Source organism: Mytilus galloprovincialis, chromosome 6 (genome assembly GCF_965363235.1).
Source record: "Mytilus galloprovincialis chromosome 6, xbMytGall1.hap1.1, whole genome shotgun sequence".
Lineage (NCBI taxonomy): Eukaryota > Metazoa > Mollusca > Bivalvia > Mytilida > Mytilidae > Mytilus > Mytilus galloprovincialis.
Window position 1 is genome coordinate 2,572,458 of NC_134843.1, and position 17,206 is coordinate 2,589,663.

Below are 17,206 nucleotides of genomic sequence, written 5' to 3' on the forward strand. Positions count from 1 at the left end.
TTTGCAAACCTTACACTTGATCTGGCTACAGCTTCATATTTTTTTTTACATTTATATTATTTATGAAAGGTTTAATCTTTATAATATTTGAAGTCTAAAAAAAAAATATATATATCATTTCAAAAATGTGTTCATACCTAAAGCCAGTAGTTTAATAATCTTCCCTTATTTCAATCTGTAGCAATCACTTTGTAAATCTATCTGTCTATCTACCTGTTAAGTGCTAACCACTTTACCTTTTGTTTTTATTTAATGGATTTTGTTTTAACTTTACAAAGGGAAAGGTACCATTAAAGATCTTATGCTGAAATGATAAGTTAAAGAATATTCAAATTATGAACTTATCAATTCTGTGATTTTAAAACGGAAGGGGTTGGGTATACATGTTCAAAGTGTTACATGTTTGTTAATTATAAAATAATATTATAGAACCACCTTTAAGGAAATAGGTCACTACCTTATTACAACGACAACGCCACAAGAAGAAAAAATTGATATAAGATATAACATTTAGTTATTAATGTAAGTTTAATATACACCTTATCCCTATTTGGAAATCTGTCCAGCTTGAACTTTTGACGTCATACAACAATCATTTTTCCATTTTGGCATCAGATATTTTTATTATTTTTATTATGACGTCAAAATTTAATATGAACTTTTGTGATGTCCAGTTATGGTGGACAAATAGCAATAAGGTGTATTGACAAGGGTTAATTTAATAATATATTTATTGATACTGATATAGAAAATTCAACAAAAATATGCTTGAAATATGTACCACTGGACATTAAACAAACAGCTACCTGTCCATTCTGTCTGAAATATACTCTCTCACTTAAAATTTTGTTTTACGTAAATTTCACTATTTAAAGGTATCAATTGATCATCAGTCATTATTCATGTTATGTAAACGAGCTCTTTTTCAGTTATATATATAACCTGCATGTTTTATTTATTTTTTGTTTTCTTTCTGTCTTGGCTTGTAAATTTTATACCTCGCAGCAGTGACAATTTAAAATACATATAGGAAAAAGTACTAAATATTGTTTTCTTTAAGTAGACCTTGATGTATTTGGTAGAGTCAAATTGTCTATGAAATGTGTTATTTACTTTAAGTCAGTAGTCAACATCATGAAAGATGAGTTAAAAAAGAAAATAATCTACTGTACTAATAAGGTTATCTCGAAAATGTAAGACAACATTTGTTGCATTGTATTATGTTCAATTCTTTAAAAAAAAAAATAGTACACAAATTTGTTGTTTTAATTTGATATTTTTTTTTGGATTGGAAAATGACTGATTCATTGCTTTTTAAACACAGGGTTTTCATATAAATAATTCAATGGAAATTATGTATTTTATTGGACATTATTTGTTGGTTTGACTGAACAATGATATCAAGGAAATTTATTTTAGACCGTCATGCAGTCAGATCAAGGCAGTTCTTTTCACAAATAATCTTAAGATTTAAAGTACTTTTCACTCATACACATTTTTGTAGAGTTTACGATAAATTTTAATTGTAAGATTTTTTGTGAAATGAGTCCCCGATACTGATATGGAGAAATAGGGCGTATATTACTCAAATGTGATGTTAACTTGTATGTTTACACTTAAAATTTATAAATAAGTATTAAGTTAAACTGTTTGTAGATGTTTCAGTTTCCTATGGAAAATGTCTCTATCAAATCAGTTACCTTTTTTTCCCCTTTTTCCAATTTGTTTTGCCGTTTTTTAAATTTTTTTTACTGTTTATATTTCCATGGAGTTTTGAACATATTGTTATTGTCTTTTCCAAGAAGGAAATAAAAAAAACATATATAGATACGTTTTTATATATCATGCATATATAGTCATAATATGAAAGTCATAATTCATGATAAATAAACTTATTTATGGTCTCATGCTTAGTGCTCCTAGACAGGAGGGAACTACGAAAGAAGAAGAAGATGCTATTTGTTCTTCATTATGATTACTTCATAACAGATATTTTATTTTGGCCATATTAATGGTCATGGTTCAGCTGTACTCTCAACATGTTCAGTATAATGGTCCTTTCAATGATAAAATATTCAGTACAACCAACAACTAAATCGTTTAATAATTAAGTTAATAAGTTAGATTAACTAAAGACAATGAGGTAAAATCTAATGTTAATTGCACATCAGTCAGGAAAGATATAGGACATAAGTGGTCATCTTATCAAATTCCTTAAAGACCTGACACAGATTTTATTCTGTATAATTCTTATTCTTAAGATCTTCATTGAAATAGTTTTCAGATGGTTAAATAGTTTTCTCCCTTGGCAGTGTTCACTCTTAGAAAATAAAAATAAAAGATATGTGTAGTGTTGATATATTTTTTTCATTGATGTCTTGAACAGGATCTTCAATATATTTTTCATGAAAGCTGCTGATTTATTTAATGCTTCTTTAAAGCAAATAATGTGGGTCAAACGGAGGAGGTTAAAAATGTGCTATAAATGAAAGGGTTAAACATGTAAGTTATGGAGATTTAGTGAGAAATATATGGCAGCTAGGAAACAAAAATCATCAAACATCTTTTGTTTTATATTTATTATTTTATTTTAATGCTATTTAAAAATTAGCTGTTAAACTTACAAGAGAATAATGACATGCTTACATCCAGGAAGTAAGAAACTGTTCTGTAGATATTGTTCTATGAGTCTTCTGTGTAGTAGTAAAACAGGATGCACGAGTATAGATACAAAAAATAAACAATATTAAACATACATTTTTCTGATGTATAAGGGTTCAATTGAATTATAATCTGTTATTTCTTTCTGTTGATTTCACAATAACCTTTAAAGTAATACAGGTTGCATTTTTAGGGGTCGTAAATAAATTTTCTTGAAGGATTTTTCTCTGCCTGTTTGATCCTTCGTAACATATTGTTAATTGGTTACCAGCTGTAAGTTTTAATTGTAAATTTCATAGATATTAAAATATAGGGTCAATAAATTGGATAAGTATTGAGATAGTCTTCTTTTATATAATAGTATTTGATGCTATTTTGTGTTTATATTTTTAGTATACTTGCTAGAAGTACTCTATATATTTTGTTTCTGATAATGATAGTTGCTTGATGTTAGTTGAATGAGCTATAAACCAACTATTATTGTAATTATCTTATTGTACTGTTATGCAAAACATATTCTACAGTATGTTGTAAAATAATAATGACAGGAATCACCACAGATTAATTTTCAAGGACACAAGGAGGTCATGAAAAAATCATTTTCAAACTTATCAATTTTGTACTTGTTTGCCAGTCTATTAAATATATGCCAATGTATTTGAAACTATGTATCTTTGTTTCATAAACAAAATTTTAAATATAATTTAATCACTTATTAAAAGTTTTTTTTTAATTTTCTCATATTTTCCCAAAATTTAAGGTTGGTGTTGAGAAAGATCATAAGAATGTTTGAAATCCAAGGGTGGTGTTGAAAATAAAATGGTGGAGGACCGCAATCCTTAGATTGTCTGTGGTGATGTCTGATTATATTTTATAGTTTAGCTTAGACCATAATGATTACCTGCTACACTAAGACTGTTTCCTGTTTAAGAATTTCTGAGTCATACAGTTCATGTTTTTTTTTCATTTTAAGGCAGATATTGTTATTAAAATCAGGTTTACACTTTGACAAATAAAATCATAATAATATTGTTATAATCTGTATGAAGGAATATACTGTAGACATAATAACATCCATTGCATACCAATTTTCATGAGCTTCATGGTTCCGAGTGAACCTCAAATTTAACTGATCAGCCAACAACAAATTTTCAACGAACATGTATCAGACAGTCAAGGTTTCAGTGATAATTTCAAAAAGAAAAAAAAATGGTAAAGAACACTCAAGAATTTCTGTAAAATGTATCAGACAGTCAAGGTTTCAGTGATAATTTCAAAAAGAAAGAAAAAAATGGTAAAGAACACTCAAGAATTTCTGTAAATGTAGTCAATGGTGAGTGTCGCGTGAAAATGAGAAGATTTGGTATGATACATTGATTGCCAATGACACAACGTTCTACCAGAGTTGAAAGGAAGTGATAGAAAGCAATTATTAGAGGTTCAACACTGAGAAGAAATGTACTGTATAGGTGGCTATAAAAGGCCCTGACATGAAAAAAGAGAAACAATTCAAATGAGAAAATAAGAAGCTTCATTTATAACAAAACCAAATATGACATACATGATTGAACCAATGAAGACCACTGTACTTCCAGCTCTTTCCTGACTTGGTACCGACACATAAAGTCTGCGATGGGGTTAAATATATTTGTGAATGCTTTCCCCTGACCTGTGACAGTGCTGTAAAATCACAACATGTCTTTTGGTTTTTTTTTCATATGACAATGAAAACTGTCATTGTATTGACCTGCTAAATGGCTGGTAAATAAAATCAAACATAAGTTGAAAAACAAGTATCTCATTCTGAAAAAAAATAAAATTAGTTGAAAAAAAAACCAATCAATACAAAATAGTTGTGTAAGGCATCAAAATTATTTCAAAATTTTATAACAAGAAATTTTGATCAAATATCCAGATTTTCATGCCATTACTAAAGGATAAATCAAAAAGAAAATAACAGATTCTCGCTAAAAGTTGGCTATGATGATTTACTGTACTGCTATTATAAAAATAAGATGTGATTTGATTGCCAACGAGAGGAAATGACATAGAAGTTTACATCTATAGGTCAATGAACGACCTTCAACAATGATCAAAATCCATACTAAGTCCATTACATTTACTTCCAAGTGCAGGTTTCAGTTACTTGTCGATCTACAATGTAACTTTTGACGGTCCAATCAAGAGGAGTGGAGCTCTCTATTTTCAAAGTGAATCTCTAGAACGTCAGGATATTTCGTGTATTGCTACAGTGGAGATAACTTTTAACCTATCATTAGAACTATCAGAATAATCTGTCATGGAACTGTTATAATCTGTCATAGAACTGTCAGAATCAGTTCTAGGTAGAACCGTCAAAATCAGTTCTAGTCGTAGAACTGTCAGCAGAACTGAACAAATCAAAGACATCTCACCATCTTCATAAACTAATGGTTACGGTCCAGACACAGACTGGAGAGAAAGGGACTGGATTGTATTTCCCATGGCTAGGGCAGATGGCATCTCATCAAAATAGTTGACCACTATATATCTCAATCGGCTATGAAAAATTGTGTGCACAAGTTTGTTTCTGTATGTGTGCAGAGTATAACACCAACTTACCAATAGTAGGTCATTTTGATCTCAATTTCTCTTCTCAATCTGAGCACAGACAAGATATGTTAATAAATTTTTAACACAGAAAAAACATCTATTACGAACATAAAATTCATTAAAGGAACGAAATCACAATGATATAATGAAAGATAACTACGCTCTTAGATGCAGTCAAGTTTACATGTTACTGACATTCTTTGTGGGAGGCGTTTTTTATTGCTTTTCTTTTTTTAAGAAATCAAAAATTAATTACAAACTGTTTATTCTATTAGTATATTTATTCAAGCATTCGAAAAAGGAATTATCGGTTGAACCGATGGTCTGTATTGGACAAATTCATCGTTTACATACATTCAGCGTTTTAACAATTTGAAACTGAGCATGCTAGAAATTCAGTGCTTATATTTCTATATCTATATATGTTTATACTACGCTTGATTCAAATAAGCTGTTAAGGTCTAGGTCGAATTCTAGAACTATGTCATATTGAAAGCAAATCTTAAGACACATTCAACTTGGAAAATTGAGCTCCATGCTGTGTAACCAAAATATAAGTGTTAAATTCAATTTTATACACCCGATTTTTACAATTATTGTTTCGCATGATTCTTATTGCATTATATATTTATTTAGAATAGAAGTCTGGATGTCAATTAGTTATAATAAGCTTTATGAATAATAAGTGTTGAGCACTGCGGGTTAATATACATTTTCTCCATAGAATTATTTGTAAATAGCTTTCACACTGGTTGAGACAAATATTGCTTTTTCACAGACCATTTAATCCATTTATATAATCAGTTTATTAAGACATAGATCATAAAATCAATTATTTTATTAATGTGATACAAAAAATTAGACAGTGTATACAAAAGCGTTGAAGAATAAATTAACCTAAAGAATAAATAGTAGCGTATTAACTCTGTGACAATCCTACTTCTGGAAGCATGTCTATTACTCCTTGGTGTTTCAGGAATTTTCATAGGAAATTGCAAGGTTGATATTTTTAACAATTTGTCGGGCATTAAAGACCTGAATGTTTCAACTTTGTGCAGAATGATAAAAAGCGCTTCATACTTTCATCATCTAGTGATCGACGCTTTTACGAGGGTGGTAATGGGAATACTTTCATGACGAATAACGGTAAAAATTCTGACCAAATTACGTTAACGGTAATTTTTGGTGCATGACGTGAAAGTGTACAATTTCTTTTAGACGATAAAAAAAAATCGACTGATTTTGACGAATCACGTGATTTTTTTTTTACGATAATTATTTGAGGCCTCTGACGAATCACGATAAGGATATTTTGATGATTCGCGGTAACAAATTTAACCAATTTGACGCTAACGGTATATATCTAAATCGGCTACGAAAAATTGTGTGCACAAGATTGTTTCTGCATGTGTGCAGAGTATAACACCAACTTACCAATAGTAAGTCAATTTCTCCTTCTCAATCTGAGCACAGACAAGATATATTAATAAATTTCTAACACAGAAAAAACATCTATTACGAACATAGAATTCATTGAAAACAACTGGTTGACAGACGCCTGACGGTAAAGGGCTATATAATATCGAACTTATTAACTGCTGTCGATCTTTTAAAATTTTGAATTGAGTATATTTTTAATCAATGAAAATGTATATTTACTTTAACGTTTTATTTGAAACAAAAAATTCTGAGACGAGTGCCTGTGGTTTAACCTTGTACTCCTAACCAGTCGATTTAGATTCAATATTGAAGTTCTGCCTCATTTAAAGCTTATTAAATTTTCGACACTTTTTGGACAAAAAGAAAGTAAACAAATATGTTGCAACCCTTTTTAAATGGAGGTTGGATTTCCAAGAAAAATCTTAGACAAAATCAAGCAACAAGACTCACAGTTTTCAAAGATCTACAGCTTTCCTCCAAGATTAATATTTTATTGTTCCGTGCAGTTGTCCAGGGCCTGGTTCACTCTTATACCCACGAGTGCTCTCTATATATTCTATGTAACACATACTAAAAAGAGAGCAGTTTGTTAGTCTAAAAATGAAATAAATAGTTAGGGTATCAACAAGAATTTAGTGAACATCGACTAACAATTTGGTCAGAGAAAAGTGTTGTCTTTGATTTGAATTCATTTACTGCCAAGGTCACACCCGTGTTAAAATAATATGAGAAAATACAAAACACATTTAAATAAAGAACTTCATCTATTATAGTTATAAAGGTTTAAGGGATCTTTTAATGTATTAAGCTACATTAATACTTTTATCATAAAATTGCAATGTTTATAAGCAAAATAGAATTAAATATAAAACCTCAAGTTAATTGCCTATAACAGATTCGTGTGGGTACACTTTGTAATTATATTTATTAAAGCATATTTTTTTGTTGTTGTCTGGTTTTTCAATCGAAAAGAACAATTAACATGATGCATTCTAATAATTTACAAGATAGACTTTGTTCCTACAAGCATAGATGATGGTTAATTAAACACGACCAAAATTACAAAATCAAAGACGCCAAGAGCACGTGTCAGATACCAAAGAACTTGACGCAAACTAACAGAAGTTATCCAAGCATTTAAAACTAATCTTTGTAAGACAGATCACCTTACATATTACCAGGGAATTACATGGATATTATACATGATTGCTGACAGCAGACAACAGTGTATTGGCTGTCGAATTCTTCTTGTTTATGTTTATTGGGTGCATCATATATAACTTATACAAAGTGCAATATAAGAACAAAGAGTAACCTCAATCAAACAACAATCAAAAGCGCTAAACAAAAAATGCAACAATGTATAATTGTCCAGACAAACTGGCAAACTCTAAACCGTTCTTAAAAATGTATTGTCAGCTTTTTCGACATTTACTTGTATAGTTTTGAAATTGGTTAAAAAAGACTTCATACCGCGGTTACAGATTTTCTAGCAGCAATTTTTAAATACACTGTAAAAAATATAAGAATAGAAATATTTATGGAAGAAGAAAGAGATTTTAGAGGGTATTATCACATGACATGTAATTGTCATTATTATAACTCGTTATAAATAACGGGATACAGAATGTTTCGAAAGTCTTTCAAACACCTCCTTTCACGGTCAATTAATTTTAACGTGAGGATTGAAATAGTCTTATCTTGTCATGAAATACCAAAACATCTCTATCTGAGGCTAGAACATATCCAGTGTATACTATGTCAAGTCATTATCAATACCGTTTCTTGTAACGCTTGTATAATACTCTTTCTAATAGATGTTACACCACCAATCAAAAATCCTTGTAATCATCATCAACCATTATTCCCCAAATTTTAATAGTTTTCTTAATATCTAATCTTTAGTTTAACATCATGAGAACTGCCATGTCTATCTTCAATTGTCTTGTATCAACATTATATATGTCAATCTTGTACCGATGTATGAAATCTTGTAATGAAACATGACGTTCCAGAAATCGCCTGATACTAAACTAAGCACTTTGGTTTTTCTAAAAAAAACTTCAGTACACATACTATTTCCTTTCGTGATTTCGTGTTAATTGTTGATACAATTTGTAATGCTTTAATGTTTACTTATTTAGTATTATAGCTCGTCCCTCTCTCAGAGGTCCCTCTATTTTGATAAATACCAGCGTTGATAAGTGTTTGGTATGACTATACATTTTCACTTCTGTTCTCGTACTATGAACAATAAAATTATTTCTTTTGTAAAAAGTATTTACCTTACAAAAAAATTATGTTTATTATACCTAACTACATTATTCTATGTGGTGGCATTTTGTGCAAGGTTATGGTTTGTCTTTCTGAAATTGTTTAACATATCACCCCTTATGATCATCCTTCTAATGTTCAAAAAGTTCAAAATTACATTATTTTTTCTTGCTATATTAGATTTTTTGAAGGGTGTGTTAAAGTTATAAAAATATCTTGGAATGATTCTGTATTACAGAAGAGTACAAAATGTTAAATATTCCCATCTGTCCAATTTGTAAAATAATAAAGTTGAAAATAGTTAATTGCCAATTAGCGGCCGAAAGTAATATTTTGAAATAATTAAAATATGAAAGCATGTGTGAATGATTTAATGTGAAAGGGCTAATTGATGACACGCGAATCAGTTAAGATCATAGAGCGAAATATACTTCTCTCATCGTTCTATTAAAATCAATGTAAGAAGAACACGCTGAATGATTTAGTTTATTCAGTATTAAAAGTAATAACATAATAATAAAATCATGGAAACATATCGTTGTTATAAATTTGACATGCAAGCATGCATAGCTTGCTTCCTGTAGACAATCAACGAAACAGTTTTATTTTAATAAAGGTGACACAAAGTGCTAGTGAGAAATATAATCCATCAATTCCGTCTGTCGTCCGTTGTTTGTCTTTTGTTAAATTATTTTTTACATGTTCATTATTTCATATGAAGCTACAATCCTACATTATTCTAAACTTTTCAAAACTTTATGGGAGGTCTGTTTCAATGTTTAAAGAACATTTCTTATTTTATTTCTATTTTAGAAAAGATAACATGTATCATGAATTAATAATTTGTCAATATTCAATTTTATCCTCAGCTGAAACTAACTGCAAATCATTAGTAAACTTCATTTAATAGTTTTAGATGCATATTTTTTTATTAGCTGTTAGTGGCTTTGAACTAGCTGTCAGTAACTGCGAGTACTCTCCGATCTGTACTTAATGTATTTTTGTTGTTGGGATGTACAAGTACCCGGCCACGTCCACTCTGTGTTTTTGTTAGATGTATTTCTATTTGTATCCATCCGATGGGTTAATATAAAAAAGAAGATGTGGTATAATTGAAAATAAGACAACTCTCCACAAGAGACCAAAATGACACATAAATTAACAACCTCAGGTCATCGTACGGCCTTCAACAATGAGCAGAGCCAATACCGCATTGTCAGCTATAAAAGGCCCCGAAATGACAAAGTAAAACAATTCAAACGAGAAAACTAACGGCCTATTTTAAGTACAAAAAAATGAACGAAAAACAAATATGTAACATATAAACAAACGACAACCACTCAATTACAGGCTCCTTGCCAGGGACAGGCACATACATAATAATTGTCTCTTTAGCAATAATACTAATATCCTTATTCTTATATTGGGAAGAACTATAGGATTTGCGTTAAAATACATACGACTGTAATCTGGTCTATATCAACTATGCTTGGTTTTTTTTCTGTTTTGATTGCAGAAAAGTTGCACTCTCAGTTGTTTACAAAATGTTACATGTTTTCAACTGATTGTTGTACTGATATTTAAATATTGAATTCAAAATGTTAAAGACATAAAACACGCGATACGTTGCTCTATGTAAATGATCATTTATGTCATTCCATAGGACATAGATTTAGATGTATTTTAATAGGTACCAACCTTTTATGTCAGTATCTTATATCTGATCGCATTCTTTTAAGAAGTCAAAGTCTAAGAACTATATAAAATGATTGCTTGGATGTTTTGTATTTAATTCGGAATAGTACCACATTCACATTTTGGACAAATCTACAAAGCAATCATTATATATTCAAACATGATGAACATATTATTGGATTTACTTATGGCATACAAAATGAAAATTTTGGGATATTTCAATGACAACTAAATTTTAGAAACTATGGAGAAAAATGACTATAATTTCCACTTTTACGAAGAAAAACTAGACTGGTCCTCTCCCTTGCAACATACAGGTATATCGTATATCAGATTTAAATTGTATCTATCAGAGCCAAACAGATAAATGACAGGGAACCAGTTTATGCCACACCTCTTTCTCTCTTCAATACCTTCTTATATATAAGTGATGTTATATTTTTTGGCAAAAACATCGGTAAAACGTTCTCCAGTTTCAAATATCAATTAGTTAAGAGACAGGACATATTTTTACAGAAAAGTGTTGTTGTCAATAGGGTACTTCCTTTATTTATTCTAACAGTTATAAAAGTAAACGTGGAAAAAAATATATCAATTAAAAAATGGTTTATTACTGAAGTTGTTACAGAACGTTAACTTGGTTAATTACTTCATTAATTCACTTATGTATAAAATGTCAAGAATTGCTAGAATCTTTTTGAAAAAGAAAAAGTATTATGTTCAAACACAATAATAAGTCATTTAACAAAAAATATACCTTAAAGCAGATCGAAAATTAATTGACATAGCTGAGTACTTTAAATTAATTCCTCCGTCATATGTTCTTTCTATCATAGACAAGTCTTTTCTTTGCTCATATATCATGGTTCGGTAGCAATGTGTTGCCTTATCACTCAGTAATTGTCCACATCAATTACACCTCACACGTACAGAACACGATAGCCTACCACTATAGACATAAAACCTTCAACTTAGAGAGCTATTAACCAACCATTACACTTAACACGAGAGTACCGTATCTCTATTAAAAGCATAATTTAAGGTGTATTACATTATTAATTTATGAATATTGCATCTAGAATTGAGTAATCCATATGCTGTCGATTTATTATTAGGAAAAAACACTTTCAAACCATTTGAAATACATAGCTATCCTGTAGTGACATTTAAAAAATTTCTATTTTATAAAGTTATAAAGTTAATACAAAAGTTTATTATCTTAAATCCTTCCAGATTGATTTAGATTGAATCATCACTTTTTTCAGTTATAACTTTGTGCAAATTAAATCGGAGTGATGCATTTTGTATTTTACGTTTCTCTAATTCAAATTTTAATCTGATTCACTAAAATAAGTAAAATAAAGTTTTTAAAGATACTGAAACACAAAGTTATAAGTGACTGCAAATAACATGTTTAAAAGATTGATACATTAATTTATTTTTTGTTGCTTGCTTAACGTCCAGTGGCAATTATTTGATGTATATTAAGGACGAGAACTAATAAATAAACATAGATTATCTAAGATCTATATATAATACACACCATATACCTCATATGAAAAAAGTAACCGATTAGTATCAAAGTAGCAGTTTCCGTCGCGTTGTCTATTTTCGCAGACTCGGATTTCGACAAAGGCGCCACCCCTCCTTCCTGAAAGAAAATGTTATCTATATTTTAAAGGTAAAACTACAGCCATTTTTTTGTCAAAAAATAGTCCTCTAACTCCTAACTCTCAGGTGCATCTCCCCCTCAACATCAAATCCTGCGCCTGCTTCGAAAACAGACATTATGACAGCTATCCAAATCAAACTTATCCAAGCGGAACAAGGCAAATCTAAAACGAATTTAAGTGTAAAAATCAGGCTGCTTCCTATTAACAATTTTTATTTTCATTTGAACAAAAACAAAAGAAAACACACACAATGTTACAATCTAAAAAGCAGCAACTACTTGCAAGATGTAAATAGTCGCTACTTTAGATAATGAGCATACCAATATGTATGTTCTAGCTTACATGTTAAAAGTATAGGTCATACAACAATGTTTGTGACGAGAATATGAAGAAAGGGTTTGAAAACTCTGTAAAAGGTGGTATAAAACAGTAGCATTTTCATAAACATATTTTTTATATGGAAGGTTTTTTCCCAGTTTCATCGTCGTTCTTTTATCACTGAAAAAGCCAAGACAGTTGAATTATTATCTATATAAGTCGAAAACGCCGAATGTAACGGTACTTGTTTCTGAAATAACCTTCACTGGGTACGGTCAAGGTCAAAACATTTTGGAATTCAAATACTAGTACATAAAAAGCATGTAAACATCAAATTCAAATTGTTTCCGTGGTACATCCTAACTGTTTAAGCTTTCTTTAACCGAAAGAGTGCAGTTTTTGTAGAACGGAACTCTTGGTGGAGTGCAAGTTTGGTTTATCATTTGCTAACAATGTAAACTTTGAATTGATTTGCATTACTTTCTGGACAAATAGGGATTTCATTAAACATAGAATACTCCGCCGTATTTTTGCGCCTGTCCCAAGTCAGGAGCTTCTGACCTTTGTTAGTCTTGTATTATTTTGAACTTTAGTTTCTTGTGTATAATTTGGAGTTTAGTATGGCGTTCAATATCACTAAACTAGTATATACATTTATTTAGGGGTCAGCTGAAGGACGCCTCCGGTTGCGGGAATTTCTCGCTGCGTTGAAGACCTGTTGGTGATCTTCTGCTGTTGTCTGTTATATAGTCGGGTTGTTGTCTCTTTGACACATTCTCCATTTCCATTTTAATTTTATGTAGTTCAAGTACATGTATGTAGACAATTATCTTCCAATCAGTATTTGTATAATCTTGGGCTTAACCTCTTAATCCATGTCCGAAGGACGCAATAAAATTAAATCACACACAATTGTACGTCCTTCGATGGCAGTGTTTTGAACCAAAAAAAAAACATATGTTACCTCTTATATATATGTGCGTTTCCCTCGGTTTTAGTTTGTGATCCGGATTTGTTTTCGCTTAATCGTTTTATGACTATTGGAAGGGGTAAACTACTGTTGCCTTCATTTACCCTTAAACAAATCTTTAGACTCCTGTTGCTTTTATGCATCCCATTCACATTTGCCCATTATGTCTGTTTGTATCACGCAACGTCGTCAATCTATTGGAATTTGATGCGACTGTCGTACAAGTGAGATGTTTAGCGCTATAAAACCAAGTTCAATCCACCATTTACTACATAACAAATTGCCTGTACCAAGTCAGGAATATGACAGTTGTTATCCATTCTTTTGATGTGTTTGAGCTTATGATTTTGCCATTTGATTAGGGACTTTCCGTTTTGAATTTTCCTCGGAGTTCAGTATTTTTGTGATTTTACTTTTCACAATATTTATTGGAGGTGAAGTTTCAACATCATATCTGCTAGCATGCATAAAGAAGCTTATTCAGGGATTTGCATCAAGAAACGAAATAGTTATTTGTCTTTGTCTAATCTTTCACACAGAAATAAAAACAAGGATGTGTTTTTTAATTAAACATTGTAAAAATTCTTAAATATAAGTATAAGACATTCTTGTGATTCATAATGACTTTTGATACAAATAATTACCATTGATTTTATGGAACTTTAGCTTGTTAAAATACCTGTAATTCACATTTTATTCCATACTTAAAATGAAGATGTTATGAAGAAGTGAACAGTTGTGTTGAAATGAGAAAAAAATGATATGTTCACTGAATGGCAGTTAAGTCATTAATCTTGGTGTTAATAGAACTAACGATATCAATTTGGCAAACAGTCGTTGAACGGGCACTTCACACATACAGATAACAGGGATCTATTAGGATTATAAAGTGTTGAACATTGTATTATTGTATCACAGTAGTCTATATGATGAGGACCTGAACTTATACATAGGATACCAGTATTGTATCACAGTAGTCTATTTAAAGAGGACCTCTACTTATACATAGGATATTGTACCACATTAGTCTTTGACGGAGGCCTTAACTTATACATAGGATATTGTACCACATTAGTCTTTGACGGAGGCCTAAACTTATACATAGGATATCATACAACAGTAGTCTTTGACGGAGGCTTGTACTTATACATTGGATCTTTAGTACTTGCAAGGATTTTAATTATTATTGGATAAATAAAACATTGCAATGTTGTATTCAGGTAAGATGTTTTTATATTATCCAGCTTGTTTATTTTATACAGTATGTTACTACACAAAAACATTAATAATAAAACGTGCAGTTTTAGATTTTTAGTAGGTTAAACATGATAGGACATATTGTTATAAAAATTATTGTCATTATTACGTAATGGATGCAGTCAAATAAAAAAGAGCAGATTTATATCTTATTTATAGTCGAGAGTCAAATGACTTTTTGTTAACGATTATCATTAATGATTATAATATCTCTCTATTATTTGGACTTTGATTTTATGAGAATAGAATTATATACTACTTAGGCTAAAGCAAGTGTCGGTACCAATATGCGTTTTATATAAAAAAAAAAAGGCCTTGGAAATGGTTGGACTGAATTTATAGGTAGGAGTTCTATAATATGGGTTTCAGTCAATAAATCACCTTTCTTTTAAAACGCGGGAAATATACACGAATGGCATCGATTACGATCACATATTAATGGTATATTTGATGCTGAAAGCTATTAAGTTTCTGTATAAAAGTTGGCTAACAGTAAAAGTTATAATGGAAATATGAACACAATTACATCAAAAGTGAATGCTTTATTACGTGTGCTGACAATAAAGAAAGGTTTCTATGGTCGGGTTGTTGTCGCTTTGACACATTCTCCATTTCCTTTCTCAATTTTATTCTTCCTTATAAGTGTAGTTCATGATAAACTGATGAAACTTGAAACACTTTAATATTTGTCATATCATGTATAATGTACCTAACTTGAGTCGTAAGTGTAAAATTACTATCTGTATGCAGTTTTATTGAAATTTGTAGGACAACAATTAACGTATAAATAGGATAATAAATATGAATAAAACTGGAATGCTTCTTCTCCTGCTTGTTCAAATTTGTTATTTTTTTGCTTGCAATTTAGTTCATCTTGGATATCATTTGAAGACAGTTTTAGGAAATAAAATTTATGACATTGCAGTATTAATATACTTGAAAGCTATTTTCGATATTTGTTATCAGCAAAATTATAATGATAATTATGATGTTCACTGTCAGGCAGACTGAATTCTAACATAAGTGTAAGAGAAAAGAAACTGTTGATCCGTGTTTGTCTAACTATCGTTAATTGTAGTCTTGGTCTAAACTGTTAAACGTTAACAACGGTTTATGTCTAGAGCTATATAACTTTTTGTAATGGTGAATTATACTTATTGTTATCATATCTGGTTTCATCCTATAATTGTTAATGTGTGTATCGAAGGCACAGTAAAGCCGTTAGAATGGGGGTGGTTGATTGCATGTAGTGTCTTTACCATTCAGTTGCAAATAGATTTTGAAGTATAAAGTAAAATCACAAAAATACTGAACTCCAAGGAAAATTCAAAACGGAAAAAGTCCCCAGTCAAACGGCAAATTCAAACATAATCGACATGAAACGTATGGACAAAAACTGTCATATTCCTGACATAATACATGCATTTATGTCTAGAATATAGCTTAAAACTATAATGTTTCTTTCTTAAAAATCCATCTGATCGATATACAGACCATGTTCCCAGATTTCGCTTACACGGATCTGACAACTGATTTAAAGATCATTGCTGATTATTTGAAAATATTTATTCATTTATTAAATGAACTTGAAATGAAACTGAACAATCAGTGCATCTGTACAATATACAAGTAGTCGTCTAGTTTGTTAAGCTTTCCTCGTGCACATAAATAAAAGTGACTGTTGGGTAAAAGTCAGAGAACAACCATATGACACAACAAACGAAAGACATGTTAAGTCATTTTCGGGCTTTAATATTCTTCAACTTCTGATTGCCTCATGTGCAAGTATTCTCGAAGATTACTGAGTAAGTAAGTTATAAAATATAAGCCTGGATGGTATCCTTTATTAGTATATGTATAGTCTTCAATACAATACAAAGTGTCCACATAGTATGCTAAAGCTCTAGATAACCCCGGGCCTGGAAAAGTTGTGGATAAATTTAACAGAAAATTTCAAATTCATCAATATGCAAATTTCCCAATTGGCAAATAAAAATAATATGTTCCTAAAGAAAGCCTCTGACGAGGTAATAATGCTTAAAGCGTTTAGACTTTAATCTGTAGAAGACACGTACACTGCAACTGTACGAGACTTTACGAGACTCAATTAACAAAATGAACAGGTATTGACTACAGCAGTAACTGGGTGGTGTAGGTAGCCTTCTGTATATATATTAGTAGTTCGATATAGTGGTAGTGTATATAGTACTGTTAAACATATGTTTTGAAGACTTGGAATTTAATCATGGCGATGAAGCTTTCGGGTTAGTGGTAAAATATATAAATTATTTTTAATATTAGGATTAATGTTACTTTTAATTTTACA

At 30.4% G+C, this 17,206-nt stretch overlaps 1 protein-coding gene across 3 annotated transcripts in view; it reads left to right on the forward strand.

Moving 5' to 3' along the window:
• Positions 1 to 14,462: 14,462 nt before the first annotated feature.
• LOC143078700 (uncharacterized) overlaps positions 14,463 to 17,206 on the forward strand; it is a 46,310-nt gene continuing 43,566 nt past the window's right edge. Inside the window, exon 1 of one of the 3 annotated variants that reach the window (XM_076253614.1) lies at positions 14,463 to 14,843. In XM_076253614.1, coding sequence (XP_076109729.1) covers positions 14,831 to 14,843 — 13 coding nt within the window. In that variant the 5' untranslated portion in view covers positions 14,463 to 14,830. Of the gene's footprint in view, positions 14,844 to 17,012; positions 17,145 to 17,206 lie in introns of those variants that run through there. The other 2 variants (XM_076253615.1, XM_076253612.1) reach the window with 2 other exon arrangements.